This window comes from Hyperolius riggenbachi, chromosome 11, assembly GCF_040937935.1.
Source record: "Hyperolius riggenbachi isolate aHypRig1 chromosome 11, aHypRig1.pri, whole genome shotgun sequence".
NCBI classification, from domain to species: Eukaryota; Metazoa; Chordata; class Amphibia; order Anura; family Hyperoliidae; genus Hyperolius; species Hyperolius riggenbachi.
This window is the reverse complement of record NC_090656.1, coordinates 10,761,852-10,779,569: the sequence shown is the minus strand read 5'-3', so window position 1 is coordinate 10,779,569 and position 17,718 is coordinate 10,761,852. Positions and strand designations below refer to the sequence as shown.

Below are 17,718 nucleotides of genomic sequence, written 5' to 3'. Positions count from 1 at the left end.
CGCATAGAAATGCATCCCAGCGCATAGAACTGCATGCTTTTTTTACCCCTAATTGGAAAAAAATACATTTTCATATGAAAACAAAGCTTTATTGACAACTGCTATTGCTACAATAAGCAAAACATGCTTAAAAAAGCACACCGCAACGCACAGAAACGCGCACTAAAGTGCACACAAACACATGCGTTTTTTACCATGTGCTTTTACACGTTTCTCAACGCACCCAATTTGGTAGAGGCCGTACAGCAGCCCTGGAAGTGTGTCCCTTCTCATTGCCGTGACTCTGACCAGTGAGAGAACAATGCACAGCCTTGTACTTACATGGGAGGATATTCGGAAGCCTCTCTTATGGACCTCCAGGCTTCTGGAGGCTCCGGTGCTGCAAATCGTAAAGGTCCCACTGGAGGTTTGGCAAAGGGGATTCCATAGAAGGCGTGCACGGTCCTCTCAGTATCTTTTACCGTTAGCGTTGTTCCTCGGAGAGTCCCGTAACGAGTGTTTACAGTGGGCTTTCCTCCATCTCCAGGACCTGACAAGGAGACATGAAGAGTTCTGAGATAAGAGAGACCAACCAGCTGCTGGCAGAAGCACAAAGGAGGAGGAGCATATCCCCACTCCCAGCAGACCGAGCAGAGGGACACTTCTGACTACTTATGCTGTGCGAAGATTTAATAAGTAAACTTTGTTTGATATCCTGGAGCCCGTGTGTATGTTTCTTTTTGTCTGATGTAATGTTGTCAGGCCCGGATTTACATCGCAGGAGCCCATAGGCATAGATGTCCTGACACCCTAAACTTCACCCGCCAGAAACCCACAAACCCCAACTGAACCGCAGCGCAAGTGAGCTGGCTGACCCAGCTGTGACTTCTCCCTTACCAGGCTTAAGGTGGCCACACACGATACAATAAAACAATCCTTTTTTACAGCAATTCGATAAAAACGATCGTATCTCTCGAAAAAATCAAAAGCTTTTTTTCATTCAACTGAAAAATCCGATCAGATTTCCCATTTTTTTTCGATTTAAATTGATCCGGAATGCCAGATATTTCTCTTCAATTTCTACTAAAGATTGTATGGTGTGTGTTGGATTGTCAATGTATTTATATACGCACCCTAGCAATTTTCTTAGAGTTCCCAATCATTTTTATCATAATTGGCGAAAAATTGAACATAGGTGTGTGGTACATTGGTCATATTTTTGAAACGTTACAATCAGTCAGAAAAATTGATTGCAATTCTTAAATTGAACAGATATTTAAAAAATTGTATGGTGTGTGGCCACCTTTAGGGCCCTTTTCCACTATGAAATGCGATCGCGATTGCGATCGCGATTCCAATCGCGATCGCAATCGCGTTTCAATTTCCACCATGCGATTGCAATTGCGATTGAGCTACTATACTCATTATAGTCCAGCTCAATCGCATACAAAACGCGGCAGGACGACGATTGCGCTTTGACCAAAATCGCATCGCAATCGGATCGCACTAATGGAAATTGCTGCTGCAGTTTCCATTAGTTTAATGTACCTTGCGATTTGCGATCAGAAGCAAATCGCAAATCGCAGGCTAGTGGAAAAAGGCCCTTAGGTAGCTACAGGTGCCCTGACTGAAGGGAGATCTTGTCAGTGAAATGCAGAGAGTCAGGTGAGTAAACTCTCATGCTTAGGTTCTGCTCAGGACTCTGTATAGGGAAGGAGGGAGGTGCTAGGGGAGGGGTGTGAGCCGCCCCTCCATTATCAAGCGCCTGTAGGCGTGTGCCTTATGGTAAATCCAGCCCTGAATGTTGTGTAGATCTATCTGTTCTGCTCTGAATGGATTAGGGTGAAATTAGGCTCGAGGCAAGGTACCAGATTCGATTCCTCATTCTTGATGACTGACTTTTTTTTTTTGAGATGACTCAAGTTGCCAGTTTTACATGTGGCTCCCCAAGCACTCTATACATAGCAATTGATACGGCGCACCAAAACCTGCCAATGGCAACCACAGTGTCAGAGGTGCAAGAAGGGGATGGGGAACAGTTTGTTAATGATTTCCAATATTCAAAGTATCTATAGAAGTGATTATTATGATCACAGGACCAATAGACAGCTAATACTGTAGTTGAGGGAGGACCCTTCGGGGCCCCTCTGGCACAAGGGCCCCGATACAGTCACAACCTCTGCACCCCCTATTGCTACGCCCCCTGCGTTCAAACGACCGGTTTGAATGACAATCGGACATAAAATTTGACGTGTGTATGCACCTTTATTGTGCATCGTTAAGCCATTATAGTTACCTATGTGGTATGTTGTTTATGGAGGTAAGAATTATCTACTCCTATACAATACCATTATGAGATTAGAATATATTTTTGGGTGCTTCCGACAGTTTGTTTTACACCAACTCTTTCAGCTGTTGCATAGGCATGATACTCAGGGGCGTAGCAAAAGGGGTTACAGAGGTTGCGACCGCATCGGGGCCCTTGGGCCAGAGGGGTCCTGAAGAGCCCTCCCTCAACAGTATTAGTTTCTTATTGGTCCTGTGCTGGTATTTACTTCCTTACATGCTTTGAATAGTGGTAATGACTTCCTTTTTGTGTACCAAATAAGAGTCAGGTAAACTGGGGAATGATCATTTGTCAACAAGAAAAGAAATAGTGATTTTAAACTTTCGGATTGCCTGGTTAGCATCTTCATTACTTGTTTACCAGATAAAAATAAAGAATTGAATTTAGATTTTATGCCTCACAGACAGTTACTCTTTAAAGAGAATCTGTATTGTTAAAATCACACAAAAGTAAACATACCAGTGCGTTAGGGGACATCTCCTATTACCCTCTGTCACAATTTCGCCGCTCCCCGCCGCATTAAAAGTGGTTAAAAACAGTTTTTAAAAGTTTGTTTATAAACAAACAAAATGGCCACCAAAACAGGAAGTAGGTTGATGTACAGTATGTCACACATAGAAAATACATCCATACACAAGCAGGCTGTATACAGCCTTCCTTTTGAATCTCAAGAGATCATTTGTGTGTTTCTTTCCCCCTGTTCTCATGCACTGAAGTTTCAGGTTGCTCTTTTCTTCCTGCAAACAGCTTTGCCCTTGTCTGTAATTCCTCAGTATGTGAAAGCCCAGCCAGCTCAGAGGACGATTTATCCAGCTTGTAAAAGATAAGAGAGAAGAGAGAAGCTGCTCTAATCTAAATAACACACAGGCAGTGTGCATAGAGGGGCCTGGAAGGGGGAGTTCATAGCAGAACCACAACACTGAAGAACTTGGCAGCCTTCCAGACACAGGCCTGACAAGTCTGACAAGAGAGAGATAAGTTGATTTATTACAGAGACTGTGATAGTAGAAAGTGCTGCAGTAAGCCAGAACACATTAGAATAGCTTTTGGAACTTGTAGGATGATAAAAAACAGGATGCAATTTTTGTTACGGAGTCTACTAAAGATGTCTGCCACATAGTCAAATAGTTATGTTGCAGACATAAAAGAAGGCTACTGCAGTCTGCAACTCACACGGATTTAAACTTCAATTTTGTTCCTAAACTAATAAAGATGTAATTATTAAACTGTACTTTTTTTCTCCACACTCATCAACAAAATAGCACAAAGAGACAGACAGTTCTTCCAAAAGTATGTACTGTATGTGCCCAGCATCCCTAAAGGATTACGAGGGGCTTTACATCTCCCCATATGAAATACACTCAATTTTATTAATTATTAAAATAACACGGAGTACAGGCTATTGACAAGATAATGAAACTCTGAGTCCAACATTGTTTAATAGTACAATTTGTGCTTCATAATTTAACATTATTAACATTGTGAACATAACTTCATAACTTCACAAATGTACCCAAGTATCCCATCATGAGAAGTATTTGTAAAGGGGCCCATACACCTAACGATTTTCCCGCCGATATACAGCAGATTCGATCACTATGATCGAATCTGCTGTGAAATCGTTGCGCAAACGCTGACAGAACGATCGATTTCTGTCCGAAATCGATCATTCCCATCGATCCGTCCATGCGAAAGATTTTGCTCTATCGCCGGCAGGTCGGGAGTGCGTCGATAGCGGTGTTCGAATGCCCAACGACCGACGCTAGCGGCAATACATTACCTGCTCCGCTGGTGCGTATCCCCGCTGTCACCGCCTGTCTGGACAGGAAGTTTAACCACTTAAGGACCGCCCCCAGCCGATGGGCGGCGGCAAAGTCCAGGCCCAAACAACCGCAATACGCCCATCGGCGGGGCGGCTGCGGGAGTGGCTATGCGGCGATCGCGTCATTCGTGACGAGACCAGCCGCCGGGGACTGGCTCCGCCCACCGTTCGCTGTAACCCGCCGGCCGTTCGGAAGCGCCGGCGGGTTACTAGCACCCGGATCGCCGCTGAAACAATGTATAATAGGCTTTGTAATGTATACAAAGCCTATTATACTGGCTGCCTCCTGCCCTGGTGGTCCCAGTGTCCAAGGGACCACCAGGGCAGGCTGCAGCCACCCTAGTCTGCACCCAAGCACACTGATTTCCCCCCCCCTGACCCCTGATCGCCCACAGCACCCCTCAGACCCCCCCCCCCCCCCTGCCCACCCCCCAGACCACTGTTTGCACCCAGTCACCCCCCTAATCACCCATCAATCACTCCCTGTCACTATCTGTCAACGCTATTTTTTTTTTTAGTCCCTAATCTGCCCCCTACTCCCTCCTGATCACCCCCCCCCATATCAAAAGACATGTAGCAGAATAACTTTCGCGCTCAAATGTATAGGAAATTTTACTTTATTTTAAAAATGTCAGCACAGAAAGTTAAAAAAGTCATTTTTTTGACAAAATTCATGTCTTTTTTGATGAATATAATAAAAAGTAAAACTCGCAGCAGCAATCAAATAGCACCAAAAGAAAGCTGTATTAGTGACAAGAAAAGGAGGTAAAATTCATTTAGGTGGTAGGTTGTATGAGCGAGCAATAAACCGTGAAAGCTGCAGTGGTCTGAATGGAGAAAAAGGCTCTGGTCCTTAAGGGGCGAAAAGACTGTGGTCCTTAAGTGGTTAAACAGTAGAGCGCCCTCTACTGTTTAAACTTCCCTGGACAGGAAGTACAGTGACGCTGGAGCCGAGCATGGAGAAGAAGACAGCAGAGACCCGGGGACTCGTGCCGGCCGGATCAGGTAATGTATGCGGGCAGGGCCGGAGCTACCATAGGAAAAAATGGGCAATTGCCCCAGGGCCCCAGAGCCTGTAGGGGCCCCCAAGGTGTCCCTCCCCCATCTTAACTGTTGCTCCACAGGGACTCTGCAGAGTCTGTTAAGTTGGGAGGTTATTGGGGGAGGGTCAGCAGCCAGCTCAGCGGCCCAGGAGGGAAATTTGGCTGCAACAAAGGGCCCAATTGTTACTTGAACCGGCCCTGTATGCGGGGAGGGTGTGCTTTGGGAGGGGGGCAACTTCACAGATTGTGATCGGTTTCATGCTGAAATCGATTCACAATCTGTTTGCAGTAAAGGCAGCCATACGATCCCTCTCTGATCAGATTTGATCAGAGAGGGATCTATCTGTTGGTTGATCTGATAACAAATCGACCAGTGTATGCTACCTTAAAGGAAACATCCAAGGAGGTAAAAAAAAAAAAGATCCACTTACCTGGGGCTTTCTCCAGCCGGTGGCAGCTGTCCTGTGCCCTCGCCGCAGCTCCGGAGGCTCCCGGGCTACTCCGCTGCAGAACCCGACCTCGCCAGGTCGGGTTCTGGGTTGGCATCTTCTGCGTTCCACGGCGCGGGTCATATAGTCCGGCCAACGTCATCATGACTGTACTGCGCAAGCGCAGTACCGTCATGATGACGTCGGCCAGACCACGTGACCCGTGCCGTGGAGCGCAGAAGATGCCGACCTGGAACCCGACCTGGCGAGGTCGGGTTCTGCAGCGGAGTAGCCCGGGAGCCTCCGGAGCTGCGGCGAGGGCACAGGACAGCTGCCACGGGCTGGAGGAAGCCCCAGGTAAGTGGATCTTTCATGATTAAATTATTCTAATTTAATCTTTCAGGTATAAGTTTTGTTTGAAAGCGCTGCCATGTCTCCCACTGTGCAAATCGAATGTAAGTATACTTCTGGCTAGCTGCATTCACTGCTTCACATGATCACATCCACTTTCAAATAAAATAAAAAATAAAAAATAAATAAATGTTAGATTAGAATTAGCACATAATTTGCATCTGTTTTGTATACAAGGCATGTATTTAGTTCCGGAGGGGCTCTGCATTGCCTCTGTAGGCTTACAATTCAGGTGCAGCCTTGAGCGCTGTCACTTTTTTGTCTCTTTGCTACTAATGTTCTAGTAATTATCCGTACTACACAAACAATTCATTATAGCATCATTTTTTTCCGCTGCAGTGTCACTTTAAAGGAAATCTAAAATCTCTCTGTCACCTCGGGTTCCCTTTAAAAGCTATTCCCCCTCTGAGTTGTAGCCACGTAGTGGGGGAAGGGGGACACGTAATTCAGGGTCTGGTTATTGCCGTCACCCAAATTAGATGTGTGGCAAACTGTAGCATTGCAGCTATAGTGGTGCCAGAGCAGGATCATCCCCCAGGCAACCTAGGCAAGTACTTGAGGCCTAGAGGGTGCCAAGGGGCCCAACTGCCCCCTTCTTTTACCTCGCTTCACTTCAGCTTACAAAAGTGACCACAAGGGGGCCCAAATCTACTACCTTTCCTAGGTCTCCATTACATCTTCATCTATCTCTGAGTGGCCCCCAACTATAGAAAAGATAGGAGAGACATACATTAAAGAGGAACTGCTATCCATAGATAAATACTTGCTCTACTTACATAACATACTGTATGTATTGCACTGTCCACGTTTTGATTTTAGTGATTTTTCTACAGTAAAAAAAGAGAAAATCCTTCTTAGCATTTCTCATTTTAACTGTGGCTATTTTTGAAGCCAATCCTGATGTCATTTCCTCCCTTACTCTCCTCTGCCTGATTTGCCTGTCCTTCACTATAGAAAGTGCATTGTCTCGGCATGAGAAATATTGGCCAATCAGAGAAGAACAGAGGTGTGGGAGGGGAAACAGGAGGGAAAGAGGCTTCAGCCAATCAGGCTGCATTAGTTAAGTCTGAGGGGAAGTAGAGAAGCAAAAAAGGACAACCCAGCATGCCCTGCAACTTCCTCTGTGTATCAAATAAGAGTCAGGTAAACTGGGGAATGATCATTTATCAACAAGAAAAGCAATAGTGATTTTAACTTTTGGATTACCTGGTAAGCATCCTTATTACTTGTTTACCAGATAAAAATAGAGAATTGATTTTATGCCCGACAGTTACACTTTAAACAATGCTGTGCAGGGACACAAAATAGTGATGTAACAACATCCGCAGGAGTGGGGTGTATGTCCAAGAGTGGGGGTTAGAGCTATGAAGATGGCGGGTAAGCAATGGTAAACAGATTTAAAATCAATGGGAACCTGGTTAAAAAAAAAAAAAAGCCAGATACTTACCTAAGGAGAGGGAAGACTCTGGGTCCTATAAAGCCTTCCTGCTCTTCTCTCAGTCCCCGTTCCAGCGCTGTCTCCCCCGTAGCAGCATTCAACCAATTTGGTCAAATACTGCTGTCTCCGCCAAGGAAGATAAACTTTGGAAGTCTTCGGGAGCCTGAGCAATGGCGTAGCTAAGGAGCTGTGGGCCCCGGTGCAAGTTTTACATGGGGCCCCCCAAGCACTCTATACATAACAATTGATACGGCGCACCAAAACCTGCTAAGGACAACCACAGTGTCAGAGTTGCAAGAAGGGAATGGGGAACAGTTTGTTAATGATGACTACTATTCAAAGCATCTATAGAAGTGATTATTACCAGCACAGGACCAACAGAGAGCTAATACTGTGATAGAGGGTGGACACTTCGGGGCCCCTCTGGCCCAAGGGCCCTGATGCGGTCGCTACCTCTGCACCCCCTATTGCTACGCCCCTAAGCCTGAGTGCTCCCGAAGACGGGCCGCTCCATACTGCGCACGCGCAACCACCCTTTATAGCATACACGCACGTGCAAAGTGGAGCCGCCTGTCTTCGGGAGGACTCGGCTCCTGAAGACTTCCAAAGTCCCCCACGGTGGAGGATTATAACGGAGGAGCTGCTGCAACAACGAGGGCACCAGGAGAGGAGAGGGAAAGCTCTATAGGACCCAGAGCCTTCCCTCTCCTTAGGTAAATATCTAGCTTTTTTTTTTTAAGAAAATGATTCCCATTTACTTTAAAGGAGTCATCAGGGAAAATAATGTAAAATGAGTGCTAATTACCCGGGGCTTCCTCCAGCCCCAAGCTCCCAGCATGTCCCTCGCCGCAGCTCTGCCCGCAGCCGTTCGCCGCAGCTCCGTCCCGGTCACCGGCGATGACGTCAGAGCGACCTCCAGGTTGCTCTGTACTGCGCCTGCATGAGCGACGCTGTCAATCACCAACACGTGGGCCAGAGCGAACTGCGCAGGCGCAGATCTACTGCGCCTGCGCAGTCCGCTCCGGCCCACGTGGCGGTGATTGACAAGAGCGACCTCGCTCTAACGTCATCGCCGGGGGCCGGGACGGAGCTGCGGCGAACGGCTGCGGGCAGAACTGCGGCGAGGGACATGCTGGGAGCTTGGGGCTGGAGGAAGCCCCCATTGACCAGATTTTTTTCCCTGATGACTCCTTTAAGGCCTGCTTTAATGAGTGGAAGGTGGAGGCGAGGCTGATAGGGATGAAGGAGGGAGTTCCAAAGAGTAGGAGCTGCTCTAGAGAAGTCCTGGAGCCTCGCGAGTGATGCGAGGGGTGGACATCGGTAGAGCGTTGGGGAGTATCTCTGGATGAGATCAGAGATGTATGAAGAGTAGGTATGGTGGATGGATTTGTATGCCAGGCAGAGCAGGGTAAATGTAATTGTGAGGGGGCAGGGAGCCAGTGAGGAGACTTGTGAAGAGGGGCAGCTGAAGAGGAGTGATGAGCCTGGCAACTGCGTTTATAGCAGGGGATGGAGTGTGGTCTCAGGAAGTCCAGAAAGGTCAGCATTGCAGTACCCCAGACAGGAGATGACCAGAACATGTCTCAGTAGTTTAGCGGTGTCAGGCGGGTTAGTCATACCTCCCAACATTGTAAAATTAGAAATCGGGACACAGGCCACACCCCTAACCACACCTCCAACACACCCCTAGCCACACCCCCAAGTCACGCCTACTATAAAGTTTTTTGAAGATTTTTTTTTTTTTTTTTAATATTGATGCCCTTATATTTTTTAATAAATATATCCCTCATATACCCTGCCCGTGGGTGGGGCTAACTGTAATGTAGTACCAGATAATGTAGTTACATAAAAAAAAATGAAGTAAATGCACATAATGAGAGACAGTGTTTCCCCAGTAAATGCACATGAGAGACAGCTTTTCACCAGTAAATGCACATAATAAGAGACAGCTTTTCACCACTAAATGCACATAATAAGAGACAGCTTTTCACCACTAAATGCACATAATAAGAGACAGCTTTTCACCACTAAATGCACATAAGAGAAAGCTTTTCACCACTAAATGCACATAAGAGAAAGCTTTTCACCACTAAATGCACATAAGAGACATCTTTTCACCACTAAATGCACATAAGAGACATCTTTTCACCACTAAATGCACATAAGAGACAGCTTTTCATCAGTAAATGCACATAATAAGAGACAGCTTTTCACCAGTAAATGCACATAATAAAAGACAGCTTTTCACCAGTAAATGCACATAATAAGAGACAGCTTTTCACCAGTAAATGCACATAATAGACAGCTTTTCACCAGTAAATGCACATAATGACAGCCAGTTGTCCCCAGTATATGTAGCCAGGGATATATGTGCCCAGTATATGTAGCCAGAGGTATATGTCCCCAGTATATGTAGCCAGGGGTATATGTCCCCAGTATATGTCCCCAGTATATGTAGCCAGGATGTATATGTCCCCAGTATATGTAGCCAGGTGTATATATCCCCAGTATATGTAGCCAGGTGTATATGTCCCCAGTATATGTAGCCAGGTGTATGTGCCAAGTATATGTAGCCAGGGTGTATATGTCCCCAGTATATGTAGCCAGGGGTATATGTCCCCAGTATATGTAGCCAGGGTGTATATGTCCCCAGTATATGTAGCCAGGGTGTATATGTGCCCAGTATATGTAGCCAGGGTGTATATGTCCCCAGTATATGTAGCCAGGGGTATATGTCCCCAGTATATGTAGCCAGGGTGTATATGTCCCCAGTATATGTAGCCAGGGTGTATATGTCCCCAGTATATGTAGCCAGGGTGTATATGTCCCCAGTATATGTAGCCAGGGGTATATGTCCCCAGTATATGTAGCCAGGGTGTATATGTCCCCAGTATATGTAGCCAGGGTGTATATGTCCCCAGTATATGTAGCCAGGGTGTATATGTCCCCAGTATATGTAGCCAGGTGTATATATCCCTAGTATATGTAGCCAGGTGTATATGTCCCCAGTATATGTAGCCAGGGGTATATGTCCCCAGTATATGTAGCCAGGGGTATATGTCCCCAGTATATGTAGCCAGGTGTATATATCCCCAGTATATGTAGCCAGGTGTATATGTGCCCAGTATATGTAGCCAGGGTGTATATGTCCCCAGTATATGTAGCCAGGGGTATATGTCCCCAGTATATGTAGCCAGGGTGTATATGTCCCCAGTATATGTAGCCAGGGTGTATATGTCCCCAGTATATGTAGCCAGGGTGTATATTTGCCCAGTATATGTAGCCAGGGTGTATATTTGCCCAGTATATGTAGCCAGGGTGTATATTTGCCCAGAATATGTAGCCAGGGTGTATATGTCCCCAGAATAGTTAGCCAGGTGTCCCCCCCCCCCCAGGAGGGGAGCAGAGAAGATGGAGAGCGGTGGGCAGCGGTGGAGAAGGGGGGCCATCTCCCCCCTTCTCTCACCTTAAGGTGCTCTCCCTCCTTCGCTGTCCCCTCCGGAATGAAGTGCGGTGGCTGGCAGAGGGGCGGAACTTACCTTCCGTGTGCTCCGTCTGGTCTCGTCGCCGGCGCGGGATGATTTGCCACTACTCTGGTCTGATCCAGACCAGAGCAGCGGCTGCAGCACCAGAACTTCCGGCCGGCGCTTGGAGCGACACGGAAGGTAAGTCCCGCCCGCTGCCAAGCGCCACCGCCAGTCAGCCACACATCGGAGGAGAGAGCGAGGGACGGAAAGCACCTAAGGTGAGAGAAGGGGGGGAGATGGCCCCCTTCTCCGCCGCTGCCCACCGCTTTCCCTCCACTCAGTGCTGCTCGTAATGGAAAAATCTACGCTTACGGATCATTACGCGTAATTTTACGCTATTACGCATTACGCAATTACGGTTACGGCGTAGGAAATTATCTACGGTACATCACTGTAATTACGCGTAAACTTACGCAATTACGCGTAAGGATACCGTAATGAAGGCGCTTACACTACGATGTTACGCGTAGTGCCGTAATACCCATTAATGCGTATTTTTTGACGCATGCGGACGATATGTACGCAATAGCCGTCAATGTGACAGTTATTGCGTACATATCATTCGTATGCGTCAAAACGTATGCTTATACTGAAGGGCGGGAGAAGATACTATTGGTTGCTTAGGATGTTGACTGATTGGCTACTCTTAGAAAATGGGAGATTTTACGTTAGTAATTACGCGTAAAATTACGCGTAAGTGTTCGTAAAATTACGCATGCCTAGCAATTACGGTAGACAGTGTAATTACGATACCACTTACGGTCTTACGCGTAAACAATTACGCGTAAGACCGTAAGTTACGCGTAACGCTTACGCGTAAATTTACATTGAATTACGATGCGTAATTACGCTCATGCGTAATTTCGGCCCAGCACTGCCTCCACTACGCTGCTCTCCTCCTGCTACAGGCGGCTGTCAATACTGACAGCCGCCCGGGACTTGGGGGGCTCTTACCGGGATAGCGGGAGAGCCCCCCAAAATCGGGAGAATCCCGACGAAAACGGGACGGTTGGGGACTCTGGGTTTAGTGTAGGAGGGGACGCACAGCCATAGCCGGCCTTTGATATGAGCGACCGGAGGGGGCGCCTATAGCTGGTTACCTATACTAAGGGCACCTACACCTGATTTCCTATACTGAGGGCACCTATATGGCTACCTTTACTGAGGGCTCAAACACCTGACTTCCTATACTGGGGACACATATAGCTGGCTACCTATACTGAGGGAGGGCACCTACTCCTGGCTACCTATACTGGAGGCACCTATGCTTGGCTACCTATGGGGGGGATGGAGACCTTCAACTGACTTCCTATACTGGGGGCACCTATGCTTGGCAGCCTATATTGGGGGCACCTATACATGAGATCCTATACTGGGGGCACCTATACCTGGCTACCTATCTATACTGAGTCTGAGGGCATTTTGGAGGGGGGGCGCACTGCAGCTATAATGCGTGGTGCAAATTGTCAGTGCTGTGCTATCATTCTAAATGGGGGGGAGGAGGCGGCTAACTGTCCCACTGATTGTTTTTATTAATATTCCTGAAAGGTTCTAGCCTTCATTTTCAAGTGTATTCATGATAATGCACTCTTTCCATCCATTCGTGGTTATTAATAGTATTTTTTATATTATACATTCGTGACGTGTCACAGAGATCTGAGCATTTGGCGTGATGTGTCACAATGTCAAAAAGGTTGGGAACCCCTGTCCTAGGAGATATCTCAGGAGAAAAGGTGAATTGCATATGGGCCTGTGTGTGTGTATACGTGCGTGCGTGTATATACACGTGGGAAGAGGATGAAAGAGGGAGGGGAGGCGCTGTGAAACCTAAGGCCGGCCCTGCGCACAGCTCACTTAGCTATCATTCTCTTATTGTGTTTGAAGCAGAAAGAAATAAGAAAAGGGGATACATGGCAGTGACTGCAAGCCAGATAACTAGAGATTAAGGTGTTGGGGGCCCTGGGGAACCTCTTAGTCTAATAGCAATCAGTGTGTGACGGCTGGGGTGGGAGGGATGGTGGGCGCACTTTGATGTCTCAGCCTTGGGTGCTGGAGGACCTTCTCCCGGCACTGCACCCAAGGCCACTCTCACCAGCTGCCCCCCTCCAGTATAGGTATCAAGATGACCCCTCCCCCCATTCCCTCCAGTATAGATAGCCAGATGATTCCCTTAATTCTCTTGTTCCCACCCCTCTTTCAGTATACTGTAGGTAGCCAGTTTGCTTTCACACCGCAGCAGCGATCCGTGCTACTCATTTCTCCACTTGTCTCCAGTGCAGAATCTTCCTCTTCCTTTCCGTCTCCAAAGCTGCCCAAGTCCACAGCCACTGGCCATAATGCAAATGTGTACAGAGAGCAAGGTGGCTCCTGCACAGGCAGCTAGCAGCAGAGTACCACTGTCTGGCGCTTGCCTGATCTAACTGCATTACAGCATTTGCAAGCTTGCAAATGCTGCACAAGTTTATCCTGCTGCTTTGGTGCCCTTGCTTCTGTGGTGCCCTAGGCCATGGCCTAGGCGGCCTTGTCCTAAATCCGGCCCTGGGTAGTGGTGAATTCTGGAGATGTTCTGGATGTGGGAGGTGAAGGAAAGTGTGTAGTCAAGGGTGATACCCAGGCAGCAGCTTTGAAGGTCATGGCAGATATGTATACAGTATATTGTTGATAGTAAAAGAGTTGTCAAGGAAAGGGCTTGATGAATGGAATGGGAAGATTATGAGTTCAGTCTATTTCTACACAAAAGAAACTTTCACTTTTAAAGGCGATGAGTTATCATTGCACAGTTACCTGTCCCGCACACCCCCTGGAGAGCGAATGTCAGAAGAAGCATCCAGATGACAGCAGCCATGTCTGTGTGAAAGAAAAATATGCAATGAGTTTTTAAGCATCCGCTAATCTCCCAAACAACTGAGCTGTCCGGACTGTGGTCTGATAGATGACCAATCATACTGCAGCGTCCTGTGTGTGTCTGCCTGTAGCTGGGATCTTGTTGTGTACCCAGAATCCTCTCTGGTCCGATAAGACAGTTCTGTAATTGGCAGCCAGCCACATGCAATGTCTGCTGCCAACTGCTGTTAGGCAATATCCGAGGTTGAGGTGAAGGACACCGGTGCCAAGGCAAAGTACGTTTCAGCTACTGCCAGGAATCAGGGCTGGGCATTTGGTGTTTACACAGCACAGCAACAATATCTTCTCAAAACAGCTTTCATTTAACCACTTCAGGACTGAAAGGTCTGAACCCCCCTAGTGATCAGGCTAATTTTACAAGCTTTAAGGGCTCGCTGCATAGCTGTACAACTCAGCACACAGGTTATCCCCCCCCCCTTTCTGCCCACCAACAGAGATTTCTGTTGGTGGGTGAGGATCGCTCCCATGATGTTTTTTTTAAATATTTCATTATTTTTAAAATAATTATGTGTATTTTTTTAACCCTACCCTCCTTCCCCCAACAGCCAATCACTGCGATGGGCTGTCATAGGCTTCAGCCTATGACAGCGGATCGCTGTCTTTCCGTCACACTGTAGATCGCAGCGCTGTACAGAGTAAATAGAGGGCGTTTCGCCATCTAACAGTCTCCTAATGGCGATCGCCGCTGGGAGACCTATGGCGGAGCGGAGCTCCGTCATTCATGTGAAGATGCGACTGCATGTTAGGCTTTCCTGGGGCTGCCGCCGCGTCCACGCCAATTGGCGTGGAGCGGTCGTTGAATAGTTAAAGTTAATCTCCAGATACAATAAAAAAAAATTACTTGAAGGGGATAAAAATCACTTTCTCACTTCCACAGTGAAGATAGCCATACACAATTGAAGGTTGATTTAATAAAGAAAAAGAAAGAAAGCTCTCAGGTGCGACACTTTTTGCCACTTGATTTGAGGAAGCACGTTATCTTCTAAGGGCCCATTCACACCGCTAATCACCAAATCGCCAGCGATTGCTAGTGCTTTTTGAAGCCCTAGCCCAATGTTAAAGTGAACCTCCGGACTAAAAATCTACTCAGCAGCACTGAAAAGCTGCATTTTTAGCTAAGCTCCACCCATCAAAGAAAATAAGTCCGGGCTGTTTTACCCTGATGCTGTGCAGAGCATGATGGGATTTCCTATGTTGTTATTCACATTGCCTAGCAACTGGGAGAGGTGCTCAGGACACAGGACAGTTGGAACTGTGTATCATGCTCCCTGTCACCTCCTTTCAACCAAAAGATGGCTGTCATCATGAAATCAAACATTTGCCTGTTCTTTTAAAACAGGGTGGCTAAGAGATTACAGTAGATTACCTATGTATTTTAATTAACATAACTAATGTAACTTAATGACAGTATGTTTGTTTAGGCAGAAGTTCCTCTTTAAATATAGCAGTGATCTCACTGCCCTGATAAAGATTAACGCTAGGCACAAAACTTGCTACTTGCAGCATTTTTTTTAGTATTATTTGAGCAATAGTAACTGCAATGTATTTCAATCGGGAATCGCAATCGCTCAAGAAACATGAAAGTGTCCAGTGATTGTCTAGCGTTTTGTGTTTGTAAGTGTGAATGGGCGCTAAGGGTCAGGTTTGCATTCAAATTTACTTTCATACATATTGGTCTAGCCCCCTTCTGATTAGAGGTAAGCCACAAAACTTACTTTTATTGTTGGTCAATATCTATATGTAATTTGGAGCGCATCCTTAAACCCAGTTTTAAGCTGGCCATACACTGGCTCGATTTGCCGCCGTTTCGACAGCAGATTCGATCACTGGGATCGAATCTGCTGCCAATTGTTCGTGCTAAACGCACCCGCCGATCTGATTTCCTCCCGAAATCGGATCGGTCCGTTGATCGCGCCGTGCGGGAAATTACCCTCGATCGCCCGCGGGTAGGGAGCGCGTCGCTAGCGGCGGCCGATCCGATACAGGTATACATTACCTGACGCTGGCTCCCGGGCATCTTCTCCGCGCTGCAGCACTCTGTTCCTGCTTCCATCCCAGCGTACATTAACTTCCTGTGTCACTCCAGTGACCAGGAAGTTCAAATAGAGGGCGCAGGCGGCAGGAGCAGCTCAACAGATTGTGATCGGTTTCAGGCTGAAATCGATTCACAATCTGTTTGCAGTAAAGGCAGCCATACGATCCCTCTCTGATCAGATTCGATCAGATAGGGATCTGTCAGTTGGTCGATCTAATGGCAAATCGACCAGTGTATGGCTTCCTTTAGTCAGTTCAGTCCCCCTATTTTTTTAACCTCTAGTCGACCGCGTCTAGCCGATGGGCGTGGCCGCTGCGGCAGCCCCAGGACTTCCTGACTACTGGGGGCCTGTTTTGCAGGAGATCGCGCATGCTGATACACGCACATCCCTGCTTGAATGACGGAGCTCCGCTCCACCATCAACCTCCCACGGCTGTCCCTCTGGGGGAGACAGAAGCGATCCGCAGCATCCGCTGTCATAGGCTGAAGCCTGTGAAAGCCAAACGTAGTGATTGGCTGGCTGTGGGAGGGAGGGGTGAACATATAAATAATAAAAAATACACATTTGATTCTAATCGGGTTGTGGGTAGTGAAAGCAAGCAAGCATGAGATAATTTAGTCTTAATTTAGTCAAAAGTAAGAAAAGAAAAAAAGATCTTAAAGGACTTCTATCCAGTGGTGCTCAGCAGAGCTCGAATATTCGAGTAGCTCGAATATTCGAGCTCTTTTTCAGCTATTCAAGCTCGGTATTCGAGCTCCGAATAGCTGCAGCTATTCGAATGGGCTATTCGAGTAAACGCGAATAGCCCATTCACTATTCGAGCTATTCGAGCAAACGGCGCTATTCGAGCTCGGGTACCGAGCTCGAATAGCGTCATAGCCCAGATTGATGTCCTTAGAGCCAATCAGAGGGCTCCCAGGCCCTCTGACGGCAGCCAATCACAAAGGGGGACCCTGGCCAGCCCCTACCCTATAAATAGCGGCCGCCAGGTTAGGTTTCTCCGTCCTTGCCTGAGACTTGCATAGAGAGAGAGTTGCTCCTTTGTGCTTTGGCTTAGCAAGAGCTCTATTGTGGTCATTTACCTAGCGTTTTTGCTCACATACACCTCCTATACACACCTATATTGTTGTTAGTTAGATAGACATTGTATTTTAGTTAGTAGCTTTTGTGTTACATAGACAGAGACAGCTGCTGCAGGCAAGCTTACAGCTTTAGGCCTCAGGGCCTGCCTGTGTGGGCAGCTGTTCTCTCCTGTCCTCTGTTAGTATATTTCTCTCATCTATACCAGTATTTCTGCTGTCCTTTACTACTGATTGATTCTGTATTTAGTATTGTAGTTATACTGTACTAGGACACTCACTGTCACTGTTCATAGGCTAAGGCTAAGGCTACTAGCTCCTGCGTGTGTGCACTCACTGTCTTGTACACACACACTCTATTTCCTTCTGATTACTGATTGATTATTGTAATTAGTTGTACTTACTGTTACTACTTACTCTTACTGTACTAGGAGTCTAGGACACTCAGTCACTGTTCATAGGCTACTAGCTCCTGCGTGTGTGCACTCACTCACTGTCTGTGTACTGTAGTGTACACACACACTCTATTTCCTGATTACTGATTGATTATTGTAATTAGTTGTACTTACTGTTACTACTTACTCTTACTGTACTAGGAGTCTAGGACACTCAGTCACTGTTCATAGGCTACTAGCTCCTGCGTGTGTGCACTCACTCACTGTCTGTGTACTGTAGTGTACACACACACTCTATTTCCTTCTGAT

General features: G+C 47.0%; 1 protein-coding gene across 4 annotated transcripts in view; it reads right to left on the bottom strand.

Annotated features, from left to right (window-relative positions):
* Window positions 1–17,718, bottom strand: part of LOC137538964 (fatty acyl-CoA hydrolase precursor, medium chain-like) — an 86,557-nt gene that overhangs the window by 49,716 nt on the left and 19,123 nt on the right. For 2 of the 4 annotated variants that reach the window (XM_068261413.1, XM_068261414.1), the window contains exon 4: window positions 322–529. In XM_068261413.1, the coding sequence (XP_068117514.1) occupies window positions 322–529 (208 nt within the window). Of the gene's footprint in view, window positions 1–321; window positions 530–13,779; window positions 13,843–15,057; window positions 15,077–17,718 lie in introns of those variants that run through there. The other 2 variants (XM_068261412.1, XM_068261411.1) reach the window with 2 other exon arrangements.